This window comes from Varroa jacobsoni, unplaced genomic scaffold (assembly GCF_002532875.2).
Source record: "Varroa jacobsoni isolate VJ856 unplaced genomic scaffold, vjacob_1.0 scaffold_258, whole genome shotgun sequence".
In the NCBI taxonomy this organism is placed as follows: Eukaryota; Metazoa; Arthropoda; class Arachnida; order Mesostigmata; family Varroidae; genus Varroa; species Varroa jacobsoni.
Genome location: NW_019213160.1, coordinates 235,488 through 260,418, shown reverse-complemented (window position 1 = coordinate 260,418; position 24,931 = coordinate 235,488). Strand labels below are relative to the sequence as shown.

General features: G+C 40.8%; 1 protein-coding gene across 3 annotated transcripts in view; it reads left to right on the top strand.

The window, feature by feature from the left end:
* Nucleotides 1-24,418, top strand: part of LOC111258739 (uncharacterized) — an 82,287-nt gene extending 57,869 nt beyond the window's left edge. For 2 of the 3 annotated variants that reach the window (XM_022830220.2, XM_022830218.2), the window contains exons 2-9: nucleotides 7,535-7,691; nucleotides 7,927-8,088; nucleotides 12,424-12,586; nucleotides 12,992-13,135; nucleotides 13,637-13,839; nucleotides 15,318-15,577; nucleotides 18,122-18,337; nucleotides 18,927-24,418. In XM_022830220.2, coding sequence (XP_022685955.1) covers nucleotides 7,535-7,691; nucleotides 7,927-8,088; nucleotides 12,424-12,586; nucleotides 12,992-13,135; nucleotides 13,637-13,839; nucleotides 15,318-15,577; nucleotides 18,122-18,337; nucleotides 18,927-19,070 — 1,449 coding nt within the window. In that variant the 3' untranslated portion in view covers nucleotides 19,071-24,418. The remainder of the gene's footprint in view (nucleotides 1-7,534; nucleotides 7,692-7,926; nucleotides 8,089-12,423; nucleotides 12,587-12,991; nucleotides 13,136-13,636; nucleotides 13,840-15,317; nucleotides 15,578-18,121; nucleotides 18,338-18,926) is intronic. The other variant, XR_015310274.1, reaches the window with a different exon arrangement.
* Nucleotides 24,419-24,931: the final 513 nt, after the last annotated feature.

Sequence of the window (24,931 nt, the reverse complement as noted above, 5' to 3'; positions counted from 1 at the left end):
TCAGGACCAAGCCGTAGATCTGCTTTCATGTCTATGAATGAGACGTGATCAATATACCAGCAAGGCCAAGTGCATATAACGGGGGCAGATGGTTCGTTCTGTGCTGGGGATCGACTGTCTGAGGTAATGCTTAATTAGCGCAGAAGTGCCAAACATAAAGCTCGAAAGTTTATATTTGAACGATTCCGTACATTGAATATTGAGCCTAAGGCCATCATGCCTAGTAAAAGGAGTCGGCGTGGCGGGTTGCGTCAATTACAATTGTGAATGTGAGTGGAAGTGAAGCGCCCTAATTCGCATACGATCACCATAGCCGTTCATCTTGGGGTGGGTTACCCTTGCTATAGCTTTACTAAACAAACTGTGTATTCTGTCAGATGTTTGCTCTTTTTAAGATTTTTCGTTTTCCTTCTGTTCACCGTTAACTTTCGAAAATAGGCGCCAGACTATATCTGGCTTTTGACTCACGTACACCGCGTGTGGTGGAGCGGAACGAATTTGAAGAAATCATTTCCATTTTCAGTCTCCTTATTTGTATAAAATCGTAAAGCGTTGCTAAAGGCGCAGTTAAATGACCTTCCAGTGTCGGATATTTCAGTAGAATTTTGTTATATCCTATGAGCATGTTTCTGTCTAACAAAAGAGGCTCGCTGATCCCTCAAGGCTCGATTAATTGTACAATCCGCAGCTAGTTTTAGGTATCATACTGAAAAGTCGATTTAGTCACGCTTTGCGATGGGATGATGGAATCACGCCGTACAGTCCACTTATATCAGGAAAACTGATGGGTTTTAGCGCTCCAATATGCATATAAATTTAACTTGAACCCGCGCAAGAGTTGCCACTGAGATTGCTACACTTATTCCACATGTACCCGAAAAAACGTGGTTATATCGGGTCATAGAAATCAATTAGTGCCACTGATCGCCGTCATCCGCAGCAAATGGACCTTTTTCAAACGCATTGTTTCAAACGCATTTTTTAGCATTGATGATATCAATGCTAAAAAGTGTCGATGTCTCGTTAATTGAGATTGGTCTGAGGTGGCGTCGATGTAAAGCGAGCTCAAGGTGACATTGTTGGAATACTATCCCCGCCGTGACGAGTCTTTCCGTTGTGAAAACTCAGCAAAAGCATGCTCTTTTGTTTTTTGTTACCATTACTTAATTAATGGCCCAAAACTTGATATATTAGTGAAGCAGGGCCCAGGTGGGGCGAAATATCATTAGACTGCATTCGAACTTCGTTGCCCCGGCGAATTGGTTTATGATGATGAAAATGTCTGTTGACGCTCTTCACACACCACCGATCTAGCGGGTCGATAAAGCCGCAGGTATTTCGGTACATTGCAATATGTGTGTGTCTGCTCTTTCGATCTATTTATTATTCACACACATCTTATATAAAAGTAAAAACAAGAAAAATGCTCATTGGCAACACGAAGCCGATTGCGTATAGCGGATGAGCTGCCCACTGAAAAATATTTTTTCTGCCACTTTTATCCGTTTTTGGATACGTTGGTCGCACGTCTGACGAAGACCTCGTTTCCAACCGTCTATGCACTGTTAAACTAATTCGTCTTATACAATCTATCTTATAGGAAAAATATAAATGACACAAAACGTTTAGAACCGTTGAGAATCAGTAATAGACATCGGCAAGCATATGAAGTCGCTTATCTTGAGCTATGGAATCTGGTTGAAGCGCTCGCGCGAATGTCCTGCGTGTTCAAGCGACACAACGGTGATTGTTTCGTTGAGAAAACGTGCAATGCAATATTTAAGACGCAGTATTTCCTATGTTCATTATGGACATGTAAACATCGTAGTCCACTATCCTGTAACCTCACTGATCCGACAAACGAGTGAGAGTCGTTTGGATACGTGAGCATAGTTTCGTCAGTCTTTTTGTTTGTTTACGTTGCCACTTTGTTACTATCGGCTTGGCAAGCACAAGGATCTTCTCTCACAAGTCCATTGTGAGCCTAACAGCTTTTGCATGTATCACGCGTCAGTATGCGCGTATGTACACACAGTTTTCTGAAGAAGTGAATTCTATACTAGACCTATGCCACGACCTTGACTTGCTGCAATTGCGAGCTCAAGCTGATGGTGATATTTTTCGTTGGCCTGCGTAGCCATGACGATATTCGCATTACATTGTATGAAAATTATACGGGACGGAAACCTTATTATTTTATACATAATCCTACTGTCATCGTTATAGCGGTAGCGTATATACTGCGGTATGTAATTGGCTAGGAAAGCGGTTAAAGTCTGAATCCACAACTCTACTGTTAAGTATTCTCCGCGTTTACTTATCCTTGTTTCTGCTGTCATAACACAAATAGTCATTACGCCGTTCGGGACGATTACACCACCTTCCCTGTTGATCTTTATCGTCCCATTGAACCGACCGGGCAGCTCTAGTCACCGGCGGAGGGCTTCATTAACGTCAATATAACGTCGGTGTGCTGGGTTGGCGACTCTAAGTTGTCGTTTCTTCGCGCCCGCCTGAACGACCGCTCGTCTGCTTTGCTCTATGCTGTTGCCCTCATCGGAAGCAAAGGTAATTGTCGTTAGCTCATCGGCAGAGCCGGAAGCGCGAACAGTCTGATATCGAGCTGCGGGTAACGGGTGCTGCAGGCTAATGCTGTCCCATCGCCGCGGATGCTTTCGCAACGGCCAATGTCTGGAATCTATTTTTCCTCTTCGGTTTTATCTGTATTTCTTTCTCTATTTTTTCCCACGAAGCCAGATTCAAGTTTGGTAGTGTTTGCGTGCGGCCGACATGACGGAAGAAATCATGTGCAGCTGTTACGTAAACGCGACTCGCATATCGGTCGATGTTATCTGACCTCATGAGCGGCTTTGATGCCCGCCTCGGCTTGCAAGTCTGTTGTCTGACACTGATATTTATTGTCGTCGTTATCTTCTTCGGCTGGACACTTTTTGCTTTTCTGCACATGGATTACCCGCTTATAAATTTGATTGGTGCACGATGTTCAGAAGTAGCGAAGTTGTAGATAATTCGCATGCGTTATAGTGGTCTGATCGAGAATTTTTTCATATGAGGCTCTGCATCATCGAAACTGGAGCCCACTTAACTAGCTGATCTGATTTTTGCTCTAGAAAAAACGAGATACAAAGCCATACGCTTTCACACGTGTAACAGTTGTCGCGGTATACCCTCTGGCTCCGGAGTAGGAAAAACGTCACGCCACACGTCGAAGTGGCCGCTTTAAGGCGCAGTTAAACGTATCGTTTGAAGACGAAAGGAACAGCTAGCTTTACAAAACGTAATGAACTTATTCCAGATTTCATCTCATGTTATTCAGAATACGACAACGGCATATCGCAACAAAACCCCAAACAACTGCCGTCGATTCGCACTGCTCTTTCAAGGCGTTCGGTAGGACAAAAATGATTTAGGCAGCACTCAATAGGCATCTCACTGATAACGTGGACAATCCCTATGTCAGGCTATATTTTAAGGGAGGTACTATGAGAAAATGCCCAGGTCGGGCACCAACTCGTTTGTTTTCCTTCTGAAGCACATTGTCTTGAACCCGATAGAGTTATATAAACCCTACAAGGCGACATAATCGTCATGCTCTGTATCGTCTTAATTATTCTAAGCTTATCATCAAATATTAATCACTACAGAAAGTTTTCAACCCATCGTCTGTAGCAACCGTTGTGGCTATCATTTAGGCATTTTCCAATAACTCATATAGCACTGCATTTCTCTATCAAAATCTAAATACAATATTTCCCCCTAATGCTTCAGTAGCTGATTTTCCCGTGTGAACCCCGTTCTTGACAAATGATCATTAGAAACGCTGCCCCGACACGATTTTCAGTCTGTTTCATGCCCTTAACTGCTTTTCCACTTCTGTTCAATACAGATGCTGCAGCTGCTCCTTTTGCTGTCGCGGAGAACTACCAACTTGACAAAATTGCCCCAATGCTTAAAGAGACGCCATAACAGCGGCTTTTCTCTCTCCGTTTTTTCTTTTTCCTTTCCTTTCCCTTTGTAATTGGAGGTGTTTAGGGGAGGCGGGCAATCGTGTCGACAATGACTGCGATCACCGATAACGGGGCAAGCGAACTATTCGACAAAGACGACGAAGACGCAGTTCTCAGATGATATCCTGTGGAGCCTAACTGTGCCGTTAAAATAGCTAAAATGAACAGTGACAACGGAAGATGAAAAATTTATGAGGACGCTACGTTACAACACTGGCGAGGGGTCTGCAGGTGGCCAAACGCGCCATTGCTAACAGCTAGCACGCGATTCCAGTCAGTGAAGCGCTCAAGAGCAGAAATCTTGTCTTCAGGCTTTAGCGTGCCACTGTTAATGGTACTGCTACCGTTGCCAATAGGTTGCAAGCTGGCCTCGTTACCGGGGGGAAATGGCAAACCGCCGTGTCGCGCCGCCGCCTGTTACCGTCATACGCTGTTGGTGGCAGAACCGCGGCGCTAAGTGACAAATGACAAAGTGATGACGAGACCACGTGATAGAAGCGTAACCTAGCAACGTGTAACGCTGCATCACGTCCCATCTCGCTGATTTAGATCCATGGGGGTTACATTGAAGATAGCAGGCAGGGGAAACCGGGGGGTGAAAAATAAGGCAGGAAAATAGCTTGCCATAAATGATAATTGGTAAACGGAATTTTGAATTCGGCGTTGAGGGGAAACCAAAGTTGGTACTTTATTATGGCAGGTGAATCAAAGTGACTGTAATTGAATTATGCGCACCGTGGAAACACAGACGCTCTGTCTGGGATGTCCGAGAAAAGAGGTACAAAATTTGTTAATACGCACTTTGCATTTCGGACCATCAGGACGGCCATGAGAGCTGAGGATCGAGCACCATTCGTGTACTTCAAGTGCAAAATATATTTTTGATGGCTTTGCCCGTAGCCTGACAGTGGTGGTATTATACATTTAACGACGACCGCAAAACATTGATTTTAGGAGACGCTATACCAAGCAGATTTTACGCACGTCCTTGTAAAGTAAGGCGCTGATAACGTGTTCGCTCACTGAACTAAGAAGCACAAGGAGACATAATTGAAATTCAAGATCGGACGTAGACGGACCACGCTTTGTTTCATGTTGGAAGCAGCCAGAAAGCTTACTGGCGAAACTGGACTTAAAACCGTTCTGTGCCGGTATGTGCAGCAATAGTGCCGTGTGTAGAGTTTAGGACAATCTAATGTATTTGTATTAACGTGGAGGTGGTTTCCATTTTTGTCGGTCATCAAATGGTATTCAAATGGCTCGTAAGAACAGCGAACGTTAATTGAGCAAGCTACTTGAATATTCGCAATTAGTAAAAGCTTGCGAAGACAAAAGACAAAGTGTTTTTGATCATCGTAGGTAGTTCAAAGCTTATGCAAAAGCGGTAATTTCTAACCCTAGCGTAGACCGTTAAACGGTACTTAAGCTAAATCGTACGATATTGGGCAATGCAACTTATCTTGCATCGTATTGGATGGGTACGTTGAATACGCAGAAGGGCCATGGAACTATATCGTGTCGTGTTAACGTCCGTCCAGTTGGTACGAGCTTGATTTCGTATCCCGCGGCGCAAGGACTTCTCTGCCACCAACTTGCAATTCCGTTCTTATAGTAAAGTAAATACAGCAAAGTAAATAATATGGTGAACGCGATAGAAAAGACTCATTATTTATATATAAAGGACTAAGTAGAGAACAGTTATACATCGCACACACTGACCCATATACTTTCAATAGCTGCTCAGATATTATACTATATATATATATTATATATATGCATTATAATCGACAAGCCAGCCATAAATTCAATTTAAAACTTTCAGGCTTTCAGATGATTGATTCACTCTGGTATAAGCATGAATCTTGTTTTTAAACCCGTAACCTCTAGATTAAAAACTTCATTGAAAAGTTCTTCATTTCTAACCAACTCTTTGATTCGTTGGGGATAAAAATTACATATTAAATACATTCGAAGCTTTTTGACCTTTTACTAGCGACCGTTGCAAGATCCTTGGCGTTTTAGATCACAATTAAACATCACATCTAACGTCAAACGAGCATCCATCGGTAACGTAACAAGCGCATTAGCTGAAATTTAGATTCTACGAAAAACTTGCTCCAGGGTCTTCAACAACATAACATCTTTTAGGGACCACATTATTTCGAATTACTAGATCCGAAACAAAAAAAAAACAGCGTAGCTATTCGCACGCAGGCGAAGTCTCCCCATCTGAAGCCACTTGAAAGCATACATTAATGCAGTACTGGATTTAAGTTTGAAGCATATATTTATATAACATAGTTACATACATACGATTCAACAATACATGCAACATTGCGATCTTCCTCGTTAACGAACGTTAATCTTCAGTTTACAATCTTCAGCGCACAACCTATGAACCGTAGCCCAGATAAGAGGTTTTTACGAAAAATTTAGATATAGTGCCACCCAGAAATATATGGCGCCACAGCGTACCTTAGCAGTTCCATATGGGACTTACGTACCGAACATAAAGTCTTAATAAAAATTACTATTATCCTACCATAGCAACGTTCAGAACGTAACGAGCATTTATCTCTAAATGTCATAAACACTATTTCTGCTGTACGGATCTCGTTTGACAGCGAATATATTACCAGAATTTATTTGCACAATCTACGGATATATGGGCTATAGTGGTAACTTAAGACAAAGGAAATAAAGCATGCGTGATAATGACCACAAAATACGTAAGAGAACTATTAAAATTTGTAAAGATCAGGGTGACATTAGAGCGATTAGGAAAGAGACGATATCAGGATACCGAGCAAAAGTAGGCTAACAGTTAGATAAGGCTTAACATTTACATTTGAGAAAAATAGGTTTCTTTTCTTAGTTAAAAACAATAAGAATATGCTTACCATGGCAAAAGATGTGCCAAATATATTACTAGCCGAGAAAGTTTTTACCATTAAGAATAAACTGCATAGCTTGTCAGGCTCGTGTAAACTAAACCAGTAGCCGGTAAAGCTAATGAATATTCGGCAAAAAAAATTATACAGTTGCCCCCAAAATCATTGTGAGCTCGCTAGGTGATTACAGTTCAGCCGTAACGTGTGCGATCTGACTGCTATTTGGTTACTTCACCTCTAGTTTACGCCTATGGTGGGCGGAACCCCGCAATCGGACTTGCGTGCAGTCTAAAATTGCACCCCTGTAGCTACACTACACAGACCAAATTATTACGAAAAACAGGTTTAGACATAGTTGATCATCACGATGAACCTTTGCCGGATCCGACACCTGCTACGGATCGTGTCCCAATTAAAAAACAAAATTTGTTTGCATCTGCTTAGCGGTACGGAAGTGAGTGTAAATGACTAAGTAAGCGCGTTGAATTGCGGCACGACAGATATCCGATAGATCCGGCCATTAAAGTACCCCTGTGGGCCAATGTATACGTTAGCTCGTTGCTTGCACTCTATCCATGACAAATACGACTTTTATCAATGCTTTCTTATTTTCAGATGCTGCCTTGGAATCCGCTAATGCGGGGCTTGTGCGTGATTGTTGCCTTCACATTGGCGAATCCTCACATCGTGGACGCCAAGATCTACGATCGATGTGAACTCGCTCGAGAGCTTCACGATCGATTCAAGTTCAGCAAACGGGATCTTGATAAGTGTGAGACATACGCATCATTTGATGTCACCTAAGTTTTTGTCATATAAATGCAGCCCTGAGGTGTAACTTTAACAGTTTATAAATTATGGGCATATAAAGCGGATAGTGGCAAAATCTGTGAAAGCTTGCGCCAATTGCTGGATCTATTTATCTCTCTCTAGTCATCTCATTGTTATTACTCTATGATTTTTTTCTGTTTCACTCTCTGATTTCTTTCTTCTTCAATTGTTTTCAGGGCTGTGTCTGGCTTACTGGGAGAGCCGGTTCGATACACGGGCGTACCACAAGGGTCGTTTCGACGGCAGCGGAGATCATGGCATTTTTCAAATAAACGATAAATATTGGTGCCAGCCGTACGTCGGTTATTCGGAAAACGTCTGTAAGGTCCCCTGTTACAGTGAGTATCATAGCGATAGTCGTTTGAATCAACTAAAGCTAAATTATCGTTGTGTGTTACAAATACTTCTTCTCGAAGACTAGTCTGCTCCCTATTCCAATCTATTTTGCTAAGTTATAGCCACGAAAAGGTCGTGACGATCGCGTCAGTTTAATTTGACGTGAAAAAATAGGTCTGACCAAATTAAAGGAAAAAAAACACGTGTAGCTTTCCGCAAAAATATATACTCGATAAAAACATACATCATAGTTAGTTAATATATGTACGTTGTGTTATTTCATGTAAATTTAAAAAATAAAATCTAAACGCGTAACGTACTGTGAACTTCATACGATAGGTGTCCTACCATGCGTGTTGGGGAGCACCTTAAGCGCACACAATTAAAAATATGCGATTGTTATTACGTTCGCAATAACACGCTATGGCTATTAAAGTTGGTTATAGTTTAAAAAAGAAACGTCACAAATCGTTGACTTTCAGCTATAATATCAGAAACACCTGACGCGTACACTTTTTGCCAGATTCTTCGTTTGATTGTCGGGTCCCTTAAAGAGATAGAACTGCAGCGTTCATATAACCCATATAGAAACAAGATTTTCCGATGAAGGTCTTTCTGTATTCGAGCATAATTGCATGTTTAACGTAAGAAAAGTCGTAAGAAGAACTCGTATCTCACAAAGAGAAGCACCGTACTATCAACTGTTCCAAACGCAATTGACTTTTCTTAAATTTAGCAAATAAGAAGAACAGTTAGCTTATCCGTGCGTATATGAATACGTGTTTATTATGTTTGGTTTGTCGGTATCGAATGAGTTTTTCATTAAGATATCACTAAATTAAACCTTTTTGGTACAAAAACGTTGAAACATAGTATCTACCTACTCGGCATGCTCCTAGGTCCATAAAACTTCAACTACTATTGCCATTGGTGGCAGTAAGACGTTACCGTTAAGAGAAGAAGCCTTCATAAGAATTATATTGCCTTACATTATAACTATTAGAGGCACCAGGGATTCCCTTCAGCGGTTTGTTCCGAATCGTTGATACACCGAATGTTCAGTCCCGGCTACCCTCGGGAAGGTGATCTCATTTTTGTTTACGTTTGTACTTTTCACTAGTGGCGACAGTTGCACAGTTTCGTTGCTTATCGACTCTTCGCTTGATCTGCACCCACAAGCGATAACGCGTAATGCACTCAGAACTCGCGATGAGGTTATCTACTAGCTGGGCATCTTTAGTAGCCCATTGTTTTGGCGTATTGCCACTGGGCCATTCCGTCTTCGCAATTTCTTTGATTTACATCGTGCCACGTGTAACTTATAACGACAACAACAACAGCAAGAAACCAGCATACAACTAAGGGACGTTATTTCGCTATTGAAAGGAATCTGTTATGGGTCTGCAAGTAGCTTCCTACCCCCCATCGATGCTTTCCGTACTTCGGGTAATATTCTCCTGAAGAAATACCTTGACGTTTCCTTGCAGATTTAGTGTGTCTACGAGGAGTTAAGCCAAGACCTGTACCTCACAGATAAGCAAAAGCTAACGAACTTCATTGCTCTTCAGGCAAATTTCCTTGAAAACGAGCCCAAGATAAAGGCTGTCTTGCTGGGCGATCGAAACACCTCAACTTAATGGAGATAAGAATTAGTTTTAAAAGCTGAGTGGTGGGCGTTAATCAGCTTGAAAAGCTGAAAGTCCTATTCAGCCTTCAAGGTTTTCAACCCACGCATAACCCTCAGCCTGTGCTAGTCTGAATGGAGTTTCTTACATTACTTAATTCTGTAGCTAAGCAGCATAGCTAACGTATGCTACACCACGTCTCTATTTGAAAGCATGGACATCAAAGGTTCTTGGAAAAATTCGCCTTCGTAAGTTTGCCAGTCAGCTAGCTATCAAGACTAGGTGCACTGGGCTTGGCCCTGAAAATAAAGTTCACTTAAGTTTTACGCCAATCCACTACGGTTAGATCTTACTATGTGTATGCATCGTAAGTAGCGATAGGCCCTCGCAAACAAAAAATGCAGTTAGGTTTATACATGTCTCAAATTTGCCACTCTTTTCGTTTTTCCTCTTTTTTTGCTAATATCGCAAAAAACTACAAGGTGTTCTCCCTAGAACGGTCGTACCTCATCGTTACTCCATCAGAGCCAGCCCGGGCTATCCATGTCCCATTTCGTCACAAATTAAAGCCGAGCAAAACGCTTGCTTGGTTGATCATGGCGTGTTCCTATGTTGCAGCGCCACTTCGCATCAGTCCATGAAGTAGCGAGAACGAGGAGAATGCCTTTGACAACATGACCGACTATGAGTTTAGGTAATTGTCGGTTTACACCCAACTAACCGGTCGCGGATAGTTTGCGATGCTGCAAATATCAAGCTTAACTGAAAACGTTTGCACCTCGCTTCGCAAACCCCCGCTAGGAATAATGCCGTACAGATGCATAATCGCTTCGAAATAATAAAAATAACTCATTTACAATATGTGTAAAAATTAAATATATATATATATACAATGATAAAAAGCAATGGAAAACCTCCATGTACAGGTAGCGAGGCCCAAAACTAACACGCACATCCCCAAGTCCTTTCGGCACTCGGGCGACTTTTCTGTTATAATTGACGACTTGTGGCAACATTTACATGCAAAAGCGAAGCATATTTTCAAGATATATTCAACTGTGGCTGGAAAACATGCAGCTATGTTCACTTGAACATACCCTGCCATCACACGTGGCCCTTAAATATTTCATGTTACTTACACTGAATAGTCTAAAAGTACTTCTTTATTTATTGCAATGTATAGTCGTTCTTTATTTTTGTTTTGTTTTTTTTTTTTACCATTGAAAGATTTCCTTTGCACCGTTCTTTGGCAGAATGGTATTTACCTTCAGATGAAAAGAACGTCCGAGACATCAATATAACACGAAGCGGCCGGAACTATTTACGTCAGTTCCGACACGAAAAACGCGATTAGTATTTTTTAGCCTGGAGTTGTAAGGGATCTTTGGAAGGCCCGCATTTAAGTTTGCCTACTTCTAATAGTTCCACGTTGATATTCATCGTTTACTAGTAGAAATAGTTATACATCGTTTCAGGCATGCGTCTTTGCGGGGATGTTTGTACAGGACTACGACAGGTAACACCCGTGCGTATGCGGCTGTTACGAATACGCCTTAAATATGCCTATGGCTATTTTCCATTACCTGTTCCTGGACGCAATTAGTCGTCCGACATAATCGAAGCGTACCTACAGACTGATCAGATCCAAACCTTGTTCGAAGAGCTGACGATTGCGAACGCTCACGAAAACGAAAACCGTATCGTATTTTTGCATAAGTCTGGTTTAACTACGTGCTATCTTGTGCTTGAGTGCACATCTGCGACGAAACGACTCCATCGTAGCATTGAATTGGAAGAACAACTTCCTGTTTGCGTTTGCTTACAATAAAAGACCAAATTGTTATGGTAACGCAAACGGCACAACGGAAACCGTGGGCATCCAACCGCGTTGGTACCGATATACCTTGCTTTTTTAATTAAGAAAATCGATATCGCTAGTACTAGCTAACCTGTTAACCGTTTCTCCAGCCGACGCATATGACAAACAATATAATCGTCGGGTTCTATTCAGCTCGGCGCCGTCGGCAAATTTCGTAGCACCACGCAATTGGTTTCATTGACACAGACGCCTACAGGGAAGGCACACTGATCAGAAAATTGTCAGGGGCGCATCCCGTAGAAACCTGACTATATCGAAAACTACATCTAGTAGTGAAAGTCAAAGTTTCCGTTCGGAGAATTGCTATATTTTCCTGAAGCGGTTCGGCTTGTCGCGAAGATGTTTCTCTGCGACACGTTGGTTAGCTATGAAAAATCGCAACTACCATAACTATTGCCCTGTCTGCTGGTATCGAAAGCTTAGGCTATGTCGACAAAGACGTCACATGTCACTGCGCAGAGACATGAAATGAACCTTCACGGTGCGTACGATACACAGTCTGGTTCTTTTACCCAACGCATAACCCAACGCACCCAACGCGGTGTTTTCGGAGCACACATGGCCAAATAGCATTTTATGCTCGCGTTGCTTGGCCAATCTAATCTACTAGATCAGCTTTGTACGGTAAAATTTGTGGTTATTATAGTTCTAATACTAGCAGTAATAATTATGATAAACGTGGTGAAAAAGAAGGTTCGGATTTCTCGCGGGGTATAAACGAATTCGTTAATATGGTACAGACATTAAAAGTATTGACGTATCAATAAAGCATTTTGTATTCGATAATTTATTACACAAACATTTTTGTTTTTTTCGATTCGTTCTATTTACAGTGCTGCGAGATGATAATCTTGAAGACGACATTCAGTGCGTGAATAAAATTTTCCGAAGGCATGGATTCCACGCCTGGATGATGTTTACCCACAAGTGTTCCGGAAACACCCTCGAATTTTTCAACGGATGCGATATTAAAAGTCGGAAAGGAGCGTTACCTAGGTAACCGATATTTTGAGCTCATCAAACCAGTGAACATCATGTAACAAGTACTCCGTTTCAATACAATCAACCAGTCAAACTAGCCGTTCTTCTATAGATCACCAGCCAGCTGACTCTTTGATTATCAATCACAAGAAAAACCGGCAGGCTGTTTTGCGAAAACGTTAATTATCGCTGCGCCCCTTAACATATCCAACATATAACTAACGATTAATGTATCAGCTTTGGAACGTACCTTGTAAGGTAAACTTAGCACTTTCGAGCATCCATCGAACAGCGTATATCACATTTTCGTCATGCCTAAAATCATAGCCACGGTCGAACTTCTCGTACCCTAACTCGTGCATCTTGTGTGCCATTTGCATGCTATTTTCTTTTATCTGAATTTCAAATAAATACAAAAAGGTATGAGGCTGAAGCGTCGACCATGTCGCGAACTTACGTCCAACCGAATCGAAGCACGGCCGACGAAATGGAACCCAGTGCTTACAGCCATGAGCACAGTGAAGCATCTGGAGAGTCGATCCATAGTGTTGGCGGCGACTTCAGGTAGTTCCGAATACTTTTGCCAACCTCAAATATGGTAGATCACCGAAGACACATAGAGAGAAAGCAAGCTAGATAAACATACGTTCCCCTTATATGAGCCGTTCAAGCCCGAGCGAATCATCAACAAACATGACGCCTCATCATACGGCTGTCAAGTAAAATGTAGTCAAAAAAAAAAAGGGTAAACCCATCGGAATAGCCCTATTTGCAGATAGATAACGCCTGCCGTTGTTAACAGTAATTTGTTGAGTATTTTTATTTTATCATCATCTAATTAACTCTTTAACTATATCTTGACATGACTGTCTAAATGCGGTAGCAGAAAAATATAAAAATCTAATACAAATAATCCCGATATTGTGTGGCGTATAATTTAGTCAGATTCTGTTGCCTCGCATTGTGATAAAATGTTCCCGCAAGTGATTTATTTGCGCTGGACAAACAGCTAAACCTTTGATTCACTTCCTCATTTTTTGTCCTTATTCTTCGCACTCGGTATAGCCTATCAACAAGACCCTCCGCTAGTTCCGGGACCATGGCCACTTCCCTGGGTTATAGTCCGACAGCGATTGTGCAGTCGCCTACGGCCGGCGCTCTGTATCGACATGCCTCACAGGCCACTTTGCCTGATGCAGCTAGCCTACACTTGGCCAACCCGCGCATCGTAGGCGGGACTTCGGTCAATAGACAGAATCTCTTCCTTGGTATGAATTGATGTCTAGCGCAAGATAAATACTGCGACAACTCATCTGCTTCTATTGAATTAAATTTGTATTGAGAAAAATAGATTATGCTAGTTTAGAATAAATAATGTTTTATTCTTTGCAACGATTATTTCCTAGATAAGACTGTTTGACAACTTTATGTTGAACAGGGTGGAAGAAATGGCGAGCGCGAATACCGATTTGTGGGAAGGATTTTTCAACGAGGACTAAATTAGTCCAATTTCACGATAATCAATATGCCTTCTACAAAGCAACCTTTTTAAAATTATCGTCACGTTTCTTCTAATTGTACTGTCTGACAAATGCAAAAAAACAAAAAAAAAATTAGGAAACTCTTGGCATATCTAGTTAATCGGGGCCGTAAAAAGCTGCCCTATTTCCTATGCACAATAAGTCCATTTAAAATTCTAAACAGTCCTCTGTTATATATGGGAGATGCACTGTGTTATTAGATATATAAGGCTTTTGAGCTTTACGCAGTATTGTGGAGTCATCACTTCAGATGGAAGTGCCGATTATCTTTGGCCGGTTTTGAACTAGGACACTTTGCGTGTCCCTAAGTTTAATTGGCAAACGTGTTGCCTGAACAAGTGTCGAATATCTGATGAGCCTTCTTTGCCTGCTTTCCATTTTCACTGATTTACGATGAACAGTAAACGGTCGGGGAACCGTAATAGGACCTAACTTCGACATCACAGTTGAGAGAACATTCGGTTACGTGGGTAGCCTTAGCGTCTGTTCTTGAAGCTCGTAGGCACGCATATTACCATTGAGTCACTTGACTTTTTGAGACAACCTTGCAGTTAAATTATACCCACCGATATTCGACACGTCTTTCTGCTACGAGATGGGACAGATGCCCTGACAGATCGATAATATACTGGATGCTACAATAAGCATGGAAACAATCTTCGGCTGTTAGCGGCCTTTGAGCGTGGCTATTAGAAACGCGGCGAATTCAGTTGACGCCGTTTTAGATAAACGAAGAACGACAGGTTTATAAATGAGTTACGTAAGACAGGCAAAAAGCAGTGGTTTATGTCGGAGCGGAATTGGTTCTGCATTTAAACTATTGAGAATAAGGGAAATAAGTTTCTGGATGAAAGGTTGTGCTCAGGATTTTGTTGGGTTTGAGGCCTGCGTGTGAATTCTCAATGTATCAACACCCGTTTCTAAAGTAAAGTCGTCTACCATTGTATTCTGTGGATGTCATTTAGAACGAGTTTCGTAACTTCTACCATTGTGATAATAATTGCAAAAATATTTAACCCGATAGTTACTATTTACTACCTGTCGGCGTGTAAGCAACGTCAATCCAGTTCACAAAAACGTCGATATATGAATTAATGCAGCTGTTGTACCTGCGAGTTTTTCGGTACTTTTGTATATCTCTTTTCCGTGTGTCTCGTTTTTTCTTTCTGTTATCAACAACATCTTCCTTCAACTTTTGATCACAGCCAATACGCAAGGCCTCGCATCGTCTTCGTTCGCATCGCCTTTGACCTCATCCGGATTGGGTCCACCTCTTAGCCTGGCCACGTCCGTATTCTTCAGCAATCCTGAGATGTCCCTTCTTTCCTCTCCCCAACTACTAACCCCTCAAGCCTCTGAGCTAACACCCTTCGTACATTCCCAGGCGGCCCTTCAGGCCACACCTGCCAAGGCCAAACCCGGCGTGATCCAGAGGCTGCAAGGTGCGTTGAGACCTTCGTTTAGGGTAAGGCCCATTCTATTGTTTAAAGGCCTAGGACGCAGCGGGCGACAGGTAGCGGATCACCACACGACGACGACCACACCAATCTATGGCTCATCTTATGGCCACTATACGAAAATGGTACCGCACGCCGCCGTAAGTAGCACACTGAGACAGTGACGGCGCGTGCATGATGAACGCCCGTAAGTTGGTAATGAGACGGGATGCAAAGTGTTGGTGTATACTGATTGACCTTCTGGACAACAGGCCAAAAGCGAGCTACCACCCGGTTTGTTGAGTCAACGTCGTGTTTGCTGTGGTGGGCTACGACGGTCCGATTATTTTCGATTGGCAATAATCTAAGAGTAGTGAATCGTAATGCAAGCGTATCAGCTATTACTGACTAATTTGATTTCTAAACATAATGTTTTTTCGTATAATTTAGTAGATAACAAAGTACGCAGAATTTGGTGTCTTGAATAGATGGCTTTTTATACTGTAGATGTAACATAATTCGCCACATAATGCTAACACCAAACATTTAGCCTTAGGATAGAATTAGAGTAATTTTCGGTGTAAACACAAACAATGCGAAACGGGTGACAGCGAGCTTCCTGCTGCTAATCACGGTATTATTTTAGGATAGATTTAAAATTTAAGAAATTTTTGTTGGGTGTCATTTGCCTAAATCGTTGAAAATCAACCCAAAAAATTACGACGAGCAGATACTTCAAACAGGTTCTTAGCTAATGTCAGGCCATTTTACCGTTTGTTGACTTAATTTTTTTCAACGAAGTTTTTGTGAAGACCTCGCTAAGTGTTGTTCACAGAAGTGTTCAATTGCATTGGTGTGGTTGTCCGTTTATAACAATGACTGGCGCAAAAATAAAAAATGTTAATCGGCCCCCTGTTTTATGATGTACGTTCGTCACAACAACTCACGTCGGGTTTCTACACCTAAATGCTAACACCCACTCAGCGTCTTCGGGTCGGACAGCTTTTCAGAGTGTCGCCCGCAGCGCCTGATTTTACTTCTTTAGGCCAACAAGTCAGGCGGCCAAATTGCATTGGTAAACTTGTCCAGTTGGCAATTGATTGAGTCGAACCTTCCCAGTTAAATAACTGCTCATTATCGGCGACTCAGAGGAGTGTCCGCCTGTGTATGGTACTATTAACGTAAGTGGGAAGGAAAGCATCTTTCTTTCTTTCTTCGTCTCTTGGTCTTCGTTTCTTGGTCGATATTTTAGTATGATATGGTTAATATCGCCAATGTTGTCTTTTCTTACCCAGCAATGTGTGTGTACTTCCCTAAGTATTCCTGTCACCGAAATCATCCATGAATTTAACTAAGCATATATTAAACATGAAACGTCTGTATCACCATTTGGAAATACAGTACAATCAAACGAGTAACAAAAACAACCCGTTACAGCATACAATAACATAACGACTATACTGTTCGACACATATCAACCTACCTGTTCGTCGACTGTGATCTTAGGGAATGTAACTTAACTTAACTATACTTTCCCTAACCACTGGTAAAGGTCAATAGGTATTTTGGTGATGTCATTGGCCTGGATTTGTCTCCCTCTGTCGCCATATTCGTGTTTGTCTTACGTCGTTTCTTATCTCTAACTAACCCTCAAATACGATCAAGAAGAAAAATTTAATAAAACTGGCTTCAATGGGCAAAGTGGTAATGATAAACGGGAAAATGACTCATTAGACACCGCGGGCCTTTTCTCTCGTCCTAAAATAATGACTAATATTGTTGCTAGGATGCAAAGCTGTTGACTTTCCTCGGGCACCTTTTTGCAGGGCTCCTTTTGCTCTAATGGCAAGTTCTCGTTGCAACGAAGATCATATTAGTCTGCCTTGGCAAGATCGGTAACGAAAAACTGACAGATCAATGCCTACAAAGGAGACATACGTCGTTTGTATGTAATTCTTTCATGAGATGATGTATTTACAATTGCAGACGAGAAGTTGTGCCAGTTTCCCATGATTAACAAGATGATTCCCATGATTAATAAGAAAACGTTTTTTTAAAAGCCACATTGAAACGTTACCTTCACCTGTAAATTCCACAACGCACAGGTGGATTGACATGTACACGGCAGGGGTCTTCTACTAAGCATAAGATGTACAGTCTACTCACTCTCTAATCGACGAAAAATTTTCACAAGGAATGTATACTAATCCACCTATATAGTTTGTCAACTTCAACAACACCAATCAATCTTCATATTAGATGTACTCATAGGTTATTCATAACCGGCTTATATTGAAGTCGCCACTATGAAACAGTTCTTTGTTCTTGATAACTTTACACTTCACCCAATGTCTGCCTCACGGTTATCGATGCTTATCGTGATTAACCTCTGTTACGATCCGCACTAAACCCTCTCAAATGATGTAACATTTTTTGACGTCCGGCATTTTAAGAAGACCTAACCCTTTTAAACTATTTGAATTTTCCTTTCTTGGTTTTCATGCTTTAACTTGCCCTGTTCTGACCTTTCTATGCATATATATTTAAAAGCTATGCATGGGGCTATTCTCCAGGTGCCGTTCAGAACTTCAGGCCGCTCCGTCGTCCCCGCGGCGTCAGCGCCCAACTCCTTGTCACTGATGCCGGCCCCGATCATATCCGGCTACGGGGCACCAATACTTCTTCCGCTTAACCATCTGACGAGTAGAGGTTTGGGTGGGGCGGTTAATAAGCGTCACGGTGCCAGCGTCACAAAGAGGCCACACTCAGTGATCAGTCCTAACACACCGGTAAGATATCTAACATTAAGCGGTTAGAGTTCCACCTCGATCAGGAAATTTGGTGGTCATCCGAACCAAAAAGACATTTTGGCGTTATACTTTGCGCCAAGGGTTTGCCACAGCGTAATATCATGTAGTATCAACCTATGCATATATTTAGCTCAGACTGTTGCGACATTTTTTTTTTTAATTCAAAAGGGTTTTACCTGATTGCGATTTGTCATCGCAGAGTTTGCTCACCGGGCTAACGTAGTCTACAAAAAATTAACTGTCATATATATGTATATATACTTTGCTTTCAAAAGATCCGTGGCATGTTGAGCGCATGTGATTTTCTATGCGGTTTAAATATTCAGGGAGAACGCCCTTTTAAGCAAGAAAGGGTATTCTACATTTGTTTTGGTTTTTAACTAGGGCTTCGCCGCTGCCCATAAATTCAGCCCACTAGCCTGGGTTTTAAGCAGTATAGCCTCATAGTCTCCATAGTAATTAATCATTAGTCATTTGATTCATAGCAGCTCATAGTACTGCTTGTTTTGGTTCGCTTTTCTTGTGCGTGAACTCCGCTAATTTACAATTGCTACCTTTTCACGTGCAGCGATCCCTTGACCCGTTGATAGCGGCGTTGAACGCTCCGTTCCCATCAAGCGGAAGCAAACACAAAAAGTCGACTGCGAACCAGTCATCCGGATCCGAAGAAGACGAGGATGAAGAGGACAAGAAGAAAAAAAAGAAAAAGTAACAAAAAACACAAGTGTGGGACAAGACACCGAACAATGCTTCAAGAGGATTTCGAGGAGGCAAGCGAAGTCAGGCCAAAATACAGGGCCGCGGCGTGTCCATCAAGGGAATCTGAATAACCTTTCAGCCAAAACAGAAATGTCCGTCTAACTACAATTTCACCTGGTATTGATGTCGACGCTGATTTCTCACGCGAATTTTTACAATAAATAATAACTACTAGGCACAAAAAAGATCACATGGGTGTAGATACATCAATCGAGGCAGCAGTATTTGTTTGCCACTATCTATTCTGCACACACATCGCTGATGATACTGTGAATGTGTTGATGTTTAAGGGGTGGGGTAATCGGTGCTATATACCGTGACAGGCTCGAGTCATTTTTGTTCCCGAAATACCTCGAACCGAAAAAATCAATTAATTGTGTATTTATTTAACATCGACGAATACACACCTACATGAAGGAAATTTTCACACAGTAGGAATATTCACGGTTTGACAGCCGTGTAGGTTTCGATCATGAGACCATTGAAATTTAGAATACGCGAAATCTAACAAAACCTAAAACAGATGCACCAATTTTCAAGTACCAATTTCAATGCTGTATATCTGTATCTCTTCTGGAACAGGACGAGGTTCAATATATGAACGCAGGCCGGGTTTAGTGTCTAGGAGAGACATCTAAACATCGGAGTTGTTTTGTTTTGTCTGCGAATTAAAAGCTATATTAGCTGAAAACTCAAAGGGCACAACCGGCAATCGACTTATTTGCATTGCCTTATCATCATGGGACTAAAAATTTTCAACACTTAGCCGAAGACAGTATTACATTCTGGAACGAGTAAATACCGATCACTGAAATTATTAGTATATCAACTATAACAATGATGATGATGATCATGAAGACCAAACGTGGGTTAATTGAGTCTCTTGATATTGTCGTTTGTTGAGCGTTCGTAACAAGCTGCCTTGCTACCCTTAAATGCTGCGGAACAATCTGATAATGATTATGTTGGTTCTCTAATGGTTTTCATATTGAGTTATTTATTCATGTGTGAGCAATCCTCTGATAACTACATGTCGAAACAATGGCGATGATGACAACATTAGCACCATTGTCAAGTCGATAATGGTGCTAGTAATAATAATCGAAGGCCATTATGAAGGTGTAATGTATGAAGCGCCGTACTGGTTATGGTGAGATACAAGGACAATACGCCGGTCGTATTGCCTCTCTGTACATAGTAAGCTTAACTAGGGTTCTCTAATAAAAAAAAAAGTGCTGATAAAAGAACCATATTAAAAAGATAACCTTATTTAGTAAATCAGCATATATAACGGTGTAACGGTGCAACAATGTAATGATTTTTCTCAAATTTTGCCACCAAATAGTGATCAACTGTTAGTTGACTCCGTGAATGCTGTTAATAACAATAGTTACGAATGCGATCGAGGCAGTTGCATACGTTTTTTTTTGTCTATGTGTTAGTGATTCCGCTCACAGTTGGTCTAGCTTAACTTCGACACACCCCTTATACTACGTTACTGGAAGGGTCAGTTCTGCTGATAGTGTAACTTCAGTGTATTTAGCAAAGTCAGCCACTTAATGAGAGCTGCATCTCAGCTAAGTAGAATGACTTCTTTTCTATGCCGTCAATGGCAAAAGTTGTAGTCATATAAGTTATTTTTGATAAATAAGTCTTTTGCTAAATATAATCCCAGCTATTGCTCTCGGTGAAATATATTCATCATACCAACTGCATGTGTGAGATGTCCTCTAGATTATTACTACTACTGTGTAATTCATGGGACATTGTTGGGACGATAAGTTGTACTATGTTAAATCAAACGAAAAACGCTACATGCATGGTGAAGCAAAAGCATATATATATATATATATATATATATATATATATATATATATTTTAAGGCCACCTTCTTATTCCGTGTAAAGAGAAAGCTTTTATCGGTGTTCATGTAGGTAGCACTACGCACGAACCAAAAATTAGCGCTGCGGTGGTCTTTTTTTGTAACGTCAACGAACTGATTTGATTTCCTGCCTCCTGTCAAGTAATCATTGACTGATCTTTTGGACCTAGTAGGCGCGAAAATGCCTGATATCGTCGATCGTTCTTTTATTACATTACGTGTACAGGGACAGCGTACATCACTGAAGATAGATTCCAATTCCTTAGATATGTATAACAAATTATTCGGTATAATTTTTTTGCAGACAACTATTACTGATTTATCAACGGTTTTTTTGGTAGTGGTCCTTCGTCCTGTGTGGATGCACCATTTCATGTAACATGTAGTGTACTAACGCCCTGATGCTGGGCCTAATTCCCTCGTCGACTCCGCTTTGTCGCCAGAGAAAACTGGTAATTTGGAATTGAAAATCACATGCGACGTTTCCTAAGCAGGACAAAGTGTTCTTCCACTAGCATAAGTTAAAGCTGCTTAAAGTATACAGATAAGATGAAAACTGCTCTGCTGAAACCCGCCATTTTTCGATTGTGTTGCTCAGATCAAAAAAAATTACGGTTAATAACCACTATTTATACATAAAATTTATAAATAATACATACACATATTTCTCACTGGGAATTATAAAAAGCGATTATGTAGAAGTGAGATCACGGACGGGAATTAAATTACATACCTCCCATAAACTCATACTAAATATGTCTAAAATTGCATTTAAAGTAACCAATAAGAAGCCTTAATTCTAGTAAAGATTCGTGAGCCTTATTCGTTCGCGGGCTAAAAATAACTCGAAGGACTTAAAGGCTAAACGGCCAAACAATACTCTCGGTTGGGTTACCATCAGGTGTGCATCATTATGCAAGTTGAGAAGCAGGTACATTCTGCCCATTTCAATATCCAACGAAGTCCTTCGAGTAGAACGATGTCCGGACCACCTATGGCCACCAATGGCCCATGCGATTTGTCGCGAGCAGGTTATAAATAAAATAAACCAAAAAATAAAAGTACTAAGTCGTTGAACATTGACAGATTGCAATGTGCGAAATGTTCTAAACTTGTTAGTAGCAAGCGACGCAGGATTACTTCTAGGGAAAGGTGTGAATTATTATGGATGTGTCGTCAGTTATGAAGTGATACGCTGGTTAAAGCCTCACGTTCACCTGGATAGTACCTGGAAAAGAAGCTCAATGTTCGTAAGTGGGATCTACAGATTAAATTCTTAGAAAAGGAAGCGACTATGGAAAAGCTTTCGTCTTTGGCTTGACAAAATACAAGTTCTGAGCGGTTTTCTTACCGAATTTGCGGCGCACCCTAACTTCCGTATTGACAATTTTTTCGGACTCACCTGATGGACCGCCTATGAGGCAGGCAACTCTTCAAATGGAACAAATTTCAGACCTTTATGTACCATAGAGTTTCACTCTTCATGCAGACGGGTGTGGTATAGCTTATAGTACTTTATTATAGCTCTAAACGAATTATAGAAACACTCGTTTTCATGATATACGCCCAAAATGCGGTGTTAAAACTTATGAAAACATTCGGTGTCCTAATAAATCTTTGTTGGTAGACGCACTCTACTTTTCCTAGCGTGGCCTTAGTAGTAGTAGTAGTAGTAATAGTTGTTTCCATTATTTCATTCAAGCGAATCCCAGAACTTTATACCGCGATCGAAAATAGTCGAATTTACTCATAACTAACCCGATGACAAGTAGCTGATCAAAACTACCCTGAAACTTTTTGTAGTAGAACTAATTAATAATGAACCAGATTGAGACAGAACAAGTAGAGTCAATGGTTTTATTCTGAAAAGAGCGATCGATACATTATTATATAGCACTACATCTATTTCGAAGCTTAAAGTTAGCGGAAGCTCCCGGATCTCTAGAAAAAAATTCATTTTGCCACACGCGCTTCGATACTCTCTGAATCCGTCCGTCATTCGTCGTATAAATCAGAGAAATTTGACAAAACATTTTCTATTGCATTCATTATGCCCTTGACAGTCTACAGGCCGCTTCAGCATTGCAACACTTTTGGCCAGAGGCAGCAGAAATTAATCAGAATTCTTATACAGCTAAAAACTGAATACGACGTAAGGCCATCAGGTAATGATTCATCGACCACAACTATACATGGATTACATAACGATTACTCTAATCAACCTTTCTCTTTCTATTGTCTAGAATCACGATTGATAATAGGACGTAATGAATTTACTAGAAAAACAAATATTTCAGTCATTCCCAAGCTTGTTTTGAATATCGTCTCTGTATAATAGAGTTCGTACCTGTTTTTCCTTAAATAGTAATCTAAATCAGTTTATTACATCCTTCTCTAAATGAAAGCTTGAATGTATTATCACACAGTCATTTTCATGATATCTCTTTGTAATGAATGAACTATGACTACTTTCAGATTATGGATGAAAGCCTGCTTCCAGCATAGATGATATATTGGATGGATGGAAAGAATTTAGCAGAACGTAAAAATTCCCGCTACTGCTAACCGTGCACCGATAATAAAAACGTTGCGTGTCGACGTCACGCACATGATTCGGCGTGACGCACATACAGATGCTTTTTCCTGCGCTCAAATGGATAGTATAGATTAACCTAAAGTTGGCTTGACATGCTGTTCTCTACGGTCTATTTTCTTCTTATTTTCCTTAACTACTCCTCAGCGATACCTTTAGTAGAAGTATCCAAATACGAAGAGGCTTGCACTACGCTAGAAAAATACCTAGCACGACTATTGCGCTACAATTCACTGGTGGCATTTTTTAATCGCGGTGAAACTTTAATGAAATCGTGAATAAAATAAATTAAAATGTCGTACGCAGATGCCAACTTTGGATTAACTGTTCGCAAACTATATATGATAAAGAAAACGACTGGGGGTGCGCAGGTGCACTTCCTTGCCTGCCTGTACTAACCAGCGTCGCACAAATTTATTATAAAATACATCATTGAGGATAAGTTCTAAGCAAGGACAAAACATACGATCTGAAGAAGCCGTTCGATTCATCATTAGCAAAAATCCTATGGTGAATATATTATGTTCAATCTGTAGTGATCAAATGTACCGTAAAGGAGAAGAAAAAATAGAGCTATCAAAATATCTTTTTTTAAAAAATATTATGTACAGCAGTGTACTTCCATTGTGTTGAAATATTCCGCCGGCTTCAAAGACTTTTCACAATAATATCACGTATATGTTTCGCTGAGTGTATTTGAGGCGCTCATAGTCGTATCGAAAAAGGTCGAAAATTCCAGTGATTCTAGAAATATTCGCAAGTTTTTTTTTGCAAAATGGTCACCCTAACGTAATAGATAAATAAACGATTAACATATATTTTGTTATGCAACTTAGTATTTATTAACCTATAAATACACGTATCATTGGCAAATAAAAAAATCGCAGCCAAAGGATGTTGAAACAACAAAATATCAATAGCTGCTGTGAAGTCGCGATTCTCTTCCGTAGAAACATTGCGATTACGTTGATCATCATGACTTCAAGACTCGGCACGTAGTGCAGGCGCACTATTCGGGCAAAACTTTAAAAACTCGATGATGAGTACTTCAGCCAAGAAAGAACATTCTTGAAATTAACTTCCTCCTTTTAACTCGTATTCTTTTTACACTAAGCGACCCGAAGGCTCCATCGAAAAAATCAACGACAGTGCGTAAAATATCCCGAATCAAGAAAAATAAACAATTTGGGAGACGCTATAATTACACTGAGTACTCTGTTACACGACTGTTAGTTAGTTTTAATATATCCGTCATCCGTATTATGAAATGTTTTTAAAAACATTTGTTTTTTGACATGTTTTTTCTTTAGTAAAAAGTTGTCACACTTCCATCCGACCC